Here is an 11,677-nt window from a genome sequence, read left to right as displayed (position 1 = left end):
AAAGAAAAAGAAGAAAGGAATTACTATAGCAATAGCAATGATAGATAAAAATTACTCTGTTGACAGATAAATAAAGAGGAGAAAAGATGGAGCAAGAGGCGAAACGACTGATGAATGAAGCAATAGATACGAATGGAAGCGACGAAGTGACGGCAATAATATGACGATACGGGTTGTCATACGTATCAGAATGGAGGGAAGGATATGCGCTAATTATAAGGGCACTGCTAAGAAAAAAAAATGAGGCGGTGGAAGCTCTCATTATGAATAATGCAAATGTAAATGGACCAAGTCACGCAAGCTCCATAGTCCCATTATGCAGAATTTTGAAATATTCGAACACGGAATTGGCATGGTTACTCATAGCTCGAGGTGCAAATATCAATTCGAACAATGATGGCAGTGGAAATCGACCGACACATCAACTCGTGATCGCTGTTGGGCAGGAAGCAGGAGCGAACAGGACAAGGCTGACAGAGATAATGGAATATATGCTACAGAATGTAGTCGAGGTAGAGGCAAGAAATCGTGAAGGAGTAACAGCTGCGCATCTAGACGTACGACAGAGATACATAGGAATATTTAATTTATTTATTGAGCACGATGTGAATATGGACATTGAGGACGAAAAAGGAAGAACACCATTATTCTACGCGGTGGAATATGGACAATCGGAAAAAGTAAATGCATTATTAAAGCAAGGGGCTAGAGTGAATCATAGAGATTCCCATGGAATGACACCGCTGTTTATGATATTTAAGAAAATTTTGACTCACCGGTATGAAGGAAACAATTTGTATAGTCCGGATCACATAAGAAAGATAGAAATAACGGAAATGTTAATAAGATTTGAAGCCGATGTCAATTAGCAGACGACTAATGGGGGCGTAACACTATTACACCTAGCAGGAGCAAGAGGATATGATGAAATTGTATAGTGCTGCTAGAGAATGGGGCGGATGTTAATTTAAAAGATAAAAAGGGAAGATATGTGGTACAATATTGTAGATATGCGCGACAAGATGATGATTTGCCTGCAGGATACGAGAAAGAGCCGGATGAAATATGGTCAACCACTGAGGGACATGTCAGTTGAACGCATTTGATAATCAGACAGTTCCTCATAAAGAAAAGAGTTATGGGAGATATGATAAACCAGGATCTAGAGCTGGAATTGCTGTACTTGAAACAAAATGAAGAGGAGTATGAAGTGAAATGTAGAGAGGAAGTGAAGAAAATGAAGAAAACTGTGTTAATACGTCAAGGGGGAAGAGAAGTAACACCTATCGACGTATGGAAAGCATCAACGGAAGAGATGAGGCAATTCATGAAGCATAAGGATTTTGTTCAGAATCTTCAACGAGAGAAGATCGGCCACTATGGGAATGAAATGTTGAAAAAAATCGTGGTGGCAAGATATAGGGAGAAGCTTATGAAATGGGCTATTCGGCCGTTACATAGTGCGACAAGAAACAGCAAAATACCATTTGAAGACTTGCCAAAACATGTATTGGATGAAATCATTAGTAATATTAATAATGAAGAGCTCATCAAGATGACACGCATGTACCAGTAATTCTTAATGTAAAAAAAAAAAGTGAAAATAAAAGAAATAGTCGTAAATACGTGAATTAGCAAAAAAAGAATAGATATATATATATATATATATATATATATATATATATATATATATATATATATATATATATATATATATATATATATATATATATATATATATATAATAATGGAATATGATTATTGAATGTATCAATAATTGCGTACGGAATTAATAAAGAATATAATTAACTCGAATTTCACCCTCTGATTTTTTTTTTGTTGGTAATAATAACAAGTAAATTTAAAATAAGAGAGTGGGAGAAGGAATTTTGATATTTCAATGCATGGAAACCCGGTGCCGGTATCTATTCTTTAACTTTTACTTCGGCTGCTTTTATTGCATGGCTTAAGATTACTCTATCTAAACTCTGATAAATTCCTTCTCCGACTCAATGAGTTAAATAATAAGCAATAATAGTAAGAGATATTTTTTTTCTTTCTTCAATTATTTAAGTTAAGAATATAAATTATGAATGACTGTGCATAATTCCACGGATATTTAATAAAGTTGAGCGGGGAATAAATAAGAAAAAGAATGTATACTATTATAAAGATAAAGTTATTATGAAGACAGATGTAAGTGATAGTGGTAAGTAGCGATGATAATTAATTAGCTACTATACGACTGGTTGTGGATAGTGTAACGTTGCAGATTGATCATCCTCGGTACACACGGTTCCAGAGTTGATGAGTGACGACAGTCCAGTTCATCTAAATAAAATTTTTTTTTAATATGATTAAGTTAGTCTGGAAAAGAGGAAAAGAAAAATTAAATAACTTACCGATCTTGCGAAATTGTACCGTCCTCACCTTTTATCTTTGCCATATAGGCTTAAATCTTATTCCCTTTCCCTTTCTCTCCTTTTATCCTTTTTTTTATCAGGTTTGGTTGGGTGTTGATGTCTCTCTTATTTTTCTCGTTCGTGAACTCATGTCTTCATCTCTCTTAGTTGAAGTCAATGCGTGCCGGAAATAAAAAAAAAAAAAATTATATTACTCGCATCTATAACGTGGACATAATAATAAATTGAGGCAGTGGTTGTGTAATTAAGTAAAGAAGATGATCATAATGAACGAAGCAAATAGTAATAGAAAAAAAAGGAAGCGGTTATTCTACAAAAAAAAAAATATATAATATTTTAGAGTAGACTGTAAAATACTCACATTATAAATTAAGCGAATGTTGATAATCAACCTTACAAATAAATAAGAAATCTTCTGATTAGAGTGAATTTGGAAAAGTTGAGATTCTCAACAAAAAAAAATAAATAATAATAATATTTTTTATATATATATATATAAATACAGGAAAAATTGAATTATTTTTAATCGTAGTTTAGTTGCTGTTGCGGATTAAACGTCTAGCACAAGTATCTAATAATTATCGGTAAAGAATTCAATAAGATTGAGTGAAAAAAAGAAACTAAAGCCAAATCTTATTGTTACGGCTGGCCACTGTTTTTGTTGTTGTATGCATGGACATATAAATTGGCAATTATCATGTAAAATTTTTTTTTCTCCCTGTTGCAAATTAGCAACTAATAATTATTACTATTAATATTATTATTTCATGTTATCATAATTAAGGTAGGAATTATTAACTTTTGAAAAAAAAAGAACAAAAAAATTATATTGTAGAACAATTTAATTTTATTAATAATAGTAGATAACGAACTAGGCATAAATTGTATTGTCATATGAGGATTTATTGCAAGTTATCAATTTAAAAGCATATCAATTTTATTGAAAATAAGGAAATATTCGTTATGTATAAGAAAAACTTATCCGCTTTACAAAAAAAAGAAATTTTTTTTTCTCCCTTTCTCGATACCAAAATTAGAGGAATTATGATTTACGCCTACACTCACTAGTATTTAAATGACGGGAAAAGTAAAATGAAAAAAAGGGGGAAATAAAAAGACAATGGGGGACGAAAGTCATTCAAGTTACAAAGTAGATGTAAGCGTAATCCGTATCTAAGCAGTTACAGTTCCTGCTCGAATTGAAGGGATAACAGTTAAATTTTTAAAGGAAATTTTTAAATTATTAAGGAAATTCTAAATTTTGGGGATGATGAATTAAAATTTGGAAAAATTTTGTTAGAAATTATTTTTTTTTCCTTTCCCTCTAGTGAAGGAAAGATATAAAATTTTTCTTAATTGTGTGGTAAAGAAAATATTTTGGGAAATGAGAAATTTTTTTTTTATCAATAGATACTTAGAATTGCCTTTTCTCTATCTGAAGGGTATAATAATTGAGCAATTACAAGAAAAATGAAAAAATTCGAAGTTAAAAATTGGAAAAACGGATAGTTAAAGACATTTTAATCTTGAATTTCTTAGAGAATTTTAAGTTATTATAGAGTTTAAAGCAAAGAAAAGATAATTATTACCTTACAAGATACACAGATTTCATAATATCGTACTTGTAGGAACACAAGTTGTAAAGTAAATCGCTGAAATGATCTTAACAGTTAAATACAACACTGGCACTAAACGCCAATTTATTTTTCTTTAAACAATGGGGAAAACCTGGTCGCACCAACTGGTATCACTGTAGCACGGAACAGAGAACGTTAAAAAAAAATTTTTTTTATTATTTCACTCAGCAGGAATGAATAATTTTTTTTTACATATATACTTGTATTGTAAATTTATGATCGCAATTGATGCAGCAGTCAAGACTTGTTGCGGGCAGCGTTGTGAGTTAGATCTGAATAAAGCCAAAAGGAATTCGGTAATGGGATATGGGTATGTTATGTCCGCCGCTTAATTTTTAATTATTTATCCGGGATTTCTCCCTTTGGTAGCGATAGTAATTTTTGGACAAGCGGGTTGGAGGGTGCGGACAACAATAAAGAATACGAGGAAGAAATTATCTTCCTATAATTTATTATTTATAGTGGATCTTTTCGAAAATTAAGAACCCAAACGTCTCCAAAGAGACTGGTGCTCTTGTTTAAGCCAAAGTATTTTATGATGATAGAAAAATAGTTCTTTCACCTACCTTTCGATGTCAATTCTTCTAGTGCGGCAGCTATTATCCCTCCAGGACTAAACAGCTCACTCGACCTTCCTGAGGGTTGGTAGAATGGGTGCGGCTGGGTTGGTAGGATGATATCTTATGTACTACTTTCGAATGAAACCGCAAGGTTGAAGTGATGAACTTGATCTTTTATTAATTATTTCAAATTACAACGTTTTTACTGAACGTCACTTGTTCACTCTAAGTTTTCACAACTTTATATTTAATTTATATTATAGGATTATTTATCCTTAACAGATATTTTTATAAGATTTCAATTTATTTTTAATGCGTCCTTTTTCACACCCGAAAAGTGGTTTTATGCGCAAATTAACTCGGCACGAGATGGAATCGCAAATTCACGTGATTTGCGTCACTGGTTCGATCGTACCGGATGGTTTTTATAATCCGACAAATATTGTACTAGACGAACGATTACTACAGTTGCGTCAGATCGAATTTTAGATCAATATTTGAGGATTTGTAATATAAAAATTTAAATCCCTTACTGACTTTTCGACGCCTAGGGCGGATTCCTGCAGTAAGGTTAATAGAATTTAGCAATCTTTGACTATTTCTTATTGACTTTTCGACGCAGATGCGGATTCCTGCAATAAGAATTAGCCTAGATTATTTAAGAAGTGCCCTATTGACTTTTCAACGCAGAAGCGGATTCCTGCAATAGGGTTTAAGTTAAAAATTATTAAAAATCCTCTTATTGACTTTTCAACGCCTAGGGCGGATTCCTGCAATAAGAGTACACGAAATTTCGACGTTCGAATATTCGCGGACCGTAAGTTTTATGAACCGACTAGCCCTGAGCTATGGGTGCTCAGGCTTTTTATAAACTTTGGTTGGTGATTTGATGGGGAATTTATAATCATTGTCATTGGTGGAAAGTGACAACAGTTTATTATTTATTCGTTGAACTTATTGCAGGTGTCTTCCCACTATTCTTTGCCGCATAAAAAGGTGAAAAAGCTGACGCTGCGTTTTCGCGCGCTTTTCAAAGAGGAGCTCAGAAATAATTATTTTAAATAATTATAAAAATGAAAAAAAATTATTTGGACATAACAATCCCCCGGAAAGTAAGAGGGTTGCAAAATTCTCTTGCTTTCCTAAACATATGTCCCCTCTTTTAAGAAGCTCGCGATAACGCTTACAAATTTAGTTAAAAAGAACTTACAGCTAGATATATGAAAATATTTAAAATATAGAAGATTACATTTGAGTTTCCCAATATTTATGGTGTATATGTATGTATATATATGTTAATATGAATTTTATATAGTTCTTTTCTTAAAATATATCATTTCCCATTACCAAAATAATTATAATTATTCTTAAATATAAGGATTACATAGTATGATTATCCCAAATTAGGATTACAATATTATTTATTTCAACTTTTCACACGCATATGATGTGTACACTTAAGCATATTTTATGACCTTGAGAAAATAAAGGCAAAGTGAATTTCAACATGTTTTACAATTTAGTTTAATAGTTTTAAGAGTGACTTTTATTATTTTATTCATAAGTTTAATTCCATGTGATTTTAACAAACACTCTCACAGCTACCGCGTCTTATTACCGCTGACGGTGCGTTTATACGTTAAGTCGGGCATTCAGTCATCTGATTTGGAACTGGCACAATGTGCACGTCTTTCGATCAAAAGTATGACCTTGGGGATCCCATTTATTATTTTATAAGATTTTACGCCGAATTTACTTATATTCGGAGGAATTTTTTTTTTTTAATTTGGGATCCCAGAATTCACATTTGTGAGTGTTATTACTCGTGTGGTGTGTGTAATAATCTGTTACACGTAAGTGTTAAAGTGTCAAGTCCAGTTAATTGTAATTGCAGTGTTTATTAATTCGTCTATTTATCCAGTTTTATTTAAGTCGGGGTTCTCTACCGTGCTGTCCATCCCGGCTAAAGCGTGAGCTTTTCCTGGCATGGAGTAAACATCTTTGAAGGGAAAAGGACGAGGACTTGGATGATTGGATGGAGGACTGGATATCAATTTTCTGGCTCTTTAGGGAAGATGGAGGTGATGAGCCAGAAGAGTAGGAATTCGAGGTAGCGGAAGAAAATGGGGCAATTCGGCCATCACCAGCGTTCGCTGGGTAACCGAAGTGATGTTACCACTTGCAAGTCAAGTTCACCTGTCGGTTTTCTCTTTTTAATAAAGAGAAAATGAGCTTAAAGATCGTGTGTTCCTTCTTTTAACTCAAGAATTCGCCCATTCCGTCAAATAACCATATACAACTTGGATATGGTTAAATATGCAAGTGTATACGTCAAGAAAACTTGGTTTTCCCTTTTCTTTTTGAGTTTAAAGTTTTTTTTTTTTTATTACGGCGCAATTATCTAAATTCGCCAGGTAAGTGTTTTTAGTTTATTATGGAACTTATGACTAGTCTGAGGTGAGTAACATCCTGAAGTTGGTTTTTGAAAGAAAAATTTCTTTCTATTTACTGCTTCCATTTTCTTGTTATAGGTGGTGAAAAGGAGTTTTTTTTATGGAGTTTCCATGGGGCTTAAATTTTCAAAAGGAGAATTTGGCAGAGAAATGGCGTCCTGTAAGAAAATTTTGTCAAGGCTGTGATAATATTTGTCAGCGGCTGTCATCTGCGTTTGGATTCGCGCATGCGCTAAAGGTAAACGTTTAAATAATTTGCTTTAGTTTCAAAAGTAATTTCGCGGTTTTTAACAGGAATTTACCAATTATCCTGTTTTCTCGAATGTTCAGGTGATTTTAAATTCCTTTAATAGTTTAAATGTAAAAAGCTATTATTAATTTTCTTTTTTTTTTTTTTTTTTTTTAAAATTTATCATAAAATTTAAGTCTAGTAATATGTTTATTAGTTAAAAATTTTTTTTTTTTTTTCCTTTTAAAAATAAAGTGGTGGTAAAATAGGAATCTTCTTCAAAGGTGACCATAGATATGGTTAGATAAATACAAAAATTGTAAATGTTTTCCAAAATGGCCCCGAAAATCTTCGGGGTCAGTATCTAAATAATTGGAAGAGGATTGCTATTTTTACCACGCGAATTTTTGTTTGATTGTACATTATTCTTATCTTATTTAGGTTGATTATATTGGTGCGTTGAAATCGGAGAGACGGAGACCTCTGGATGTACGAGTTGGAGTTGTTCGCCGATTTGCGGGGAAGAAGACACGAGTTGATGTTGGCAGATGCTCCTGGAGCTCGATGACCTCTGGTTGGTCCTTAATTTGGACTGCCTTTGGTTTGAGATCGGAGGTACGTTTGGTTTCTGTTATTGTCTTATTAAGTACCTCGACTGGCTGCTTGTTTTTCTTGTAGGTGAAGCAGCGCCTCTTGCCTGAGCAGATACAAAATTTGAGGAAAACTGGCACGATGAGAATGACACACAAGATGACGAGGATAGACATATTTCCCGCCGTCATCGTTCGTTGTATCTCGTCCTCCTGATGATGCAGCGCTATTTCAGACATCCGGTTTTCTGTTTCTTCTAGTCCTGCTCCCCAGGGTTGAATTTTATCGATTGTGTTTAACGGGTCGATGTTCTTTTTGAAGAGAAACCCTGAGACTTTGGGCTCAGCTGTTAAATTTGTTGACAGTGCTTCCAAGGTTAAATTTAACTTCGGCAGCGTGATATTCAGCTGGGTGATTTCCTCATCTATACTTTTGATTAAGTATTTTCCGTTTTTCATTTCGCATCTGCCCTGGATATGGATCATCCCTGTTCCATTGATGTAGTAGTCTTTTTCGACTGGGTCCAAACATTTGAGACTTAATTTTTCCTCTTTGCAGGTCGAGTAAGCCCAAGAGTTTGGTTGATTGAGCTTTATCCACGTAGTTTTGCAATCGGGGATAATGCGGATGTTGCAAGTTCTCGAAATGTCTTCTGTCGATTTCAAGAGCAGCTTCATTTTGCAGTCGACTTCTTCAGGATCTTCTGTAGATTGAAATGGAATATCGGGACGACACGATAGATCTTCTCCGATGGTTCTGCATTTATTTATATATTCAGAGTCTGCCAGGAAAAATCTTCGGAGGCCTGGATCTGTAACCAAGAACCTTTTGGATGGTAAGATGGTCAAAGTTTGAATTTTTCCGTTCACGTTTTCTGGTTTTGGCAACGGTCTCATTTCATACGATAGTAGCGGAATCTTGTGGAACAGAGGCAAGGTTACTATAATGAGTAAATAACCTTTTGCCCTCGCTACCTTTACTGTCGATACTGCTGACAAAGTTGAGAGGTCCATCCTGTCAATCGGCTGAGGTGGATTTAAATCAGGATGTTTCCGCATGATGTCGATCGTTGCTTTGTAAAGTTGTTTTGGCGATATCGCTTGAGGAGAGAGTCTGCCGGCTTTTGCCTCTTCGATGATAGTTTCAGCCTCTCTCAGGACTCGTAGGTGGTGATTGGCGACTTCCAAGCGCTCATCCCCCAGCATGAGGACTTTCGTGACATAAACGACTTTTTCTAAGGAGTTTAGCGTTGCGTTTATGAATGCGTGAGTGACGTCCGCGAGTTTGTTTAGATTTGACTGCATCTGAGCCTCACTCTGAAGGATGGTATTAATCTCACTCTTGACGATGTGAGTGGCGTTCTGTACCAGGTGCACCATTTCGGCATTATCTTGGTATAACTTGTTGATTTCCTTATTAATGTGTTCCTTGTCTTCATAATCCATGGTCCCAAACAATTCTCGAGAAATCGTGCCTATAAAACCGAACCATGGAGCTCTCTGGTTACGGTCAAGTGGCGGTGTTTGGAAATTCGTTTCGTCGAGGAGTTGGTCTAAGCGATGCATGGCCTGATATATTTGAACCTGTACCTCATTTATCATGTCGATTTTCAGATAATGCATGCAGGACCCGACGTCGATGATCTTGGCACAAGCGAGCATGGTTGAGTGTATATGTTCCAACTCGAAGGGGTACAGGTCTACCAACCCCTTGACGTTAATGGAAGAAATGATGCACCAATTTTCTTCAATCAAGTGAATCCTCTTAAATGGGTCATACAATAACCCTGGGTTGTCTGCCAATGGTTGAATGGTCATGACGTCCTTGGATTGGCTGCCTTCTATGATGATGGCCAAGAATATCAACAACGCCTTCATGGTGGTAAATTATTTCCTTGGATCTGAAACAGAGAACTTTATAAAGGTTTAGCCTTTTGATCGACAGCAGGTTTAGCCTTATTAGGGTTGACCAATTTTCGGTTCCCTTTGTCATTCAGGTAAATAAGACTTCCAAATTCGTTAATTTCGACAATTTCATAAGGCCCGGTGTAATAAACATCGAGTTTATTTTTCCTCGGCTCTTTTAGAACATAAATAAAATCACCTACTTTAAAGGTTCTGGCATGTATGTGTCGATCATAACGAATTTTGGAATCTTGTTTTGCCTTATTGAGACAATCAGCAGCGATTTCTCTAACTTCTGATAATCTTCCCATAAGGTCAGCGAGATAATCAGAATAAGTTTCGATTCTGGAATAATCAGGGAATTGGGTTGGCAATCGAGCTCTCCGACCAAACATCAACTCAAATGGAGTGAATTTGGTAGAGGTGTGCACGTTTGTATTGTAACTCAACGCAGCAAGACCCACATATCGATCCCAGTTCGGATACTTATCTGAAATTACTCGCAAGAAGTCTATCAGTGGTTGATGGCTCCTTTCTAAGGATCCGTTTGACTGGGGGTAATAACCCGAAGTCGTTAATCTTTGTATTTTTAAAGCTTTTGCAAGCTGTTGTATTATTTTCGAGGTAAATGACGTACCTTTGTCTGAGAGGATGACTCTCGGACACCCATAATAACACATATATCGATCGACAAGGGCTTCAGCCACTGTTGTCGATCGGATATCGGGTATTGGGATCGCGGTTACGGCTTTCGAAAAGTTATCCTGGATCGTCAGGATATGGACATTTCCACTTCTGGTCATTGGAAGTGGTCCAACGGTATCGATGGAAATTTTCTCGAAGGGCTCGAAGGGAGTATCGGTTATCATCATTGGTTGTTTAGTTTTTATTCGCGTGAGTTTGTTTTTCTGGCAAATTTCGCATTTCTGGATAAATCTATAGATCTTTTCCTTCATGCCGGGCCAGTAGAATCTCTCGCGGATTCGCCAATAAGTTTTCACGACACCTTTGTGGCCTGCTATAGGGCTACAGTGGTTTTCTTCGATGATTTTATCGCGTAATTCTTCGGCAGGAACTTCTATATTTCCTTCGCAAAGAGTTACCTCGATTGGACAATCGCCCAACTCTTGTATGAGATAAGACTTTATGTTCAAATCGTCGAAGTCATCCCCCTGTTTCGCTATGCGGAACGTATAAATCTCATGTTTGAACATGGATGCTCGTAGATTTCGTAGTCCTTCAATTAAATTTGTTAAATCAATTTTTTCGAAATGATTCTTCTTAACGAAGACAGTGAAGATGAGGCATTGACCCAATTTAGTGACAAGTACGTCACCCATTTTTGGTTTAGCCACCTTCAGGTCTTCGCGATTGATGAAAGTAAGATCTCTCAACAGACGTGAAACTGGTTTCATCATCTCGCAATCCAGAGACAGGAAATGCACCATGTGATCTCTCACATACGTGATTCCATCTCGACTGTCTTTGAATTTAATTTGATTTTTAGGCAGTTTCTGAGGTCTGTCAGATTCAGAGCCAGATGAAGAAGAAACTTCGGGCGGTGAGTAGTTTTGACCACTCAAATCTTCGGCTATGTCCGAAGATGGAGGATCGAAGACGCACCCTGGAGCTTGATTCGGAAATTTGGGTGGCAAATCATCATTCACAGCCGGCTCATCCCCCAGTTGTTCGTCAACAACTTCCGGATGTGTCACATGGCGAAGATCCGATTCATTTGCCTGCTCATTTCCGTCGTCTTGTTCTTGGTGTACCTCTACTTGAATCACCGTGGCTTCGTCATATTGTGTGGTCTCTGATTGGTTTGATTGAGAAGAGCTCTCTTCCCCTCTCGTCAGATCTTTTGTAGAATTTTTATTTGG

At 36.0% G+C, this 11,677-nt stretch overlaps 1 protein-coding gene across 1 annotated transcript; it reads left to right on the top strand.

Annotated features, from left to right (window-relative positions):
- Positions 1-263: 263 nt before the first annotated feature.
- Positions 264-869, top strand: LOC130676980 (ankyrin repeat domain-containing protein 61-like). Its single transcript, XM_057483494.1, has one exon. It carries the CDS (start codon positions 264-266, stop codon positions 867-869), a length of 606 nt encoding a protein of 201 aa, XP_057339477.1.
- The last annotated feature ends 10,808 nt before the right edge of the window (positions 870-11,677 follow it).

Source organism: Microplitis mediator, chromosome 11 (genome assembly GCF_029852145.1).
Source record: "Microplitis mediator isolate UGA2020A chromosome 11, iyMicMedi2.1, whole genome shotgun sequence".
NCBI classification, from domain to species: domain Eukaryota; kingdom Metazoa; phylum Arthropoda; class Insecta; order Hymenoptera; family Braconidae; genus Microplitis; species Microplitis mediator.
This window is presented reverse-complemented; position numbering and strand designations above follow the sequence as displayed.

What these genes read in the sequence shown, in the direction of transcription:
- LOC130676980 (XM_057483494.1), top strand. Translation starts at nt 264, where the DNA reads ATGAATAATGCAAATGTAAATGGACCAAGTCACGCAAGCTCCATAGTC.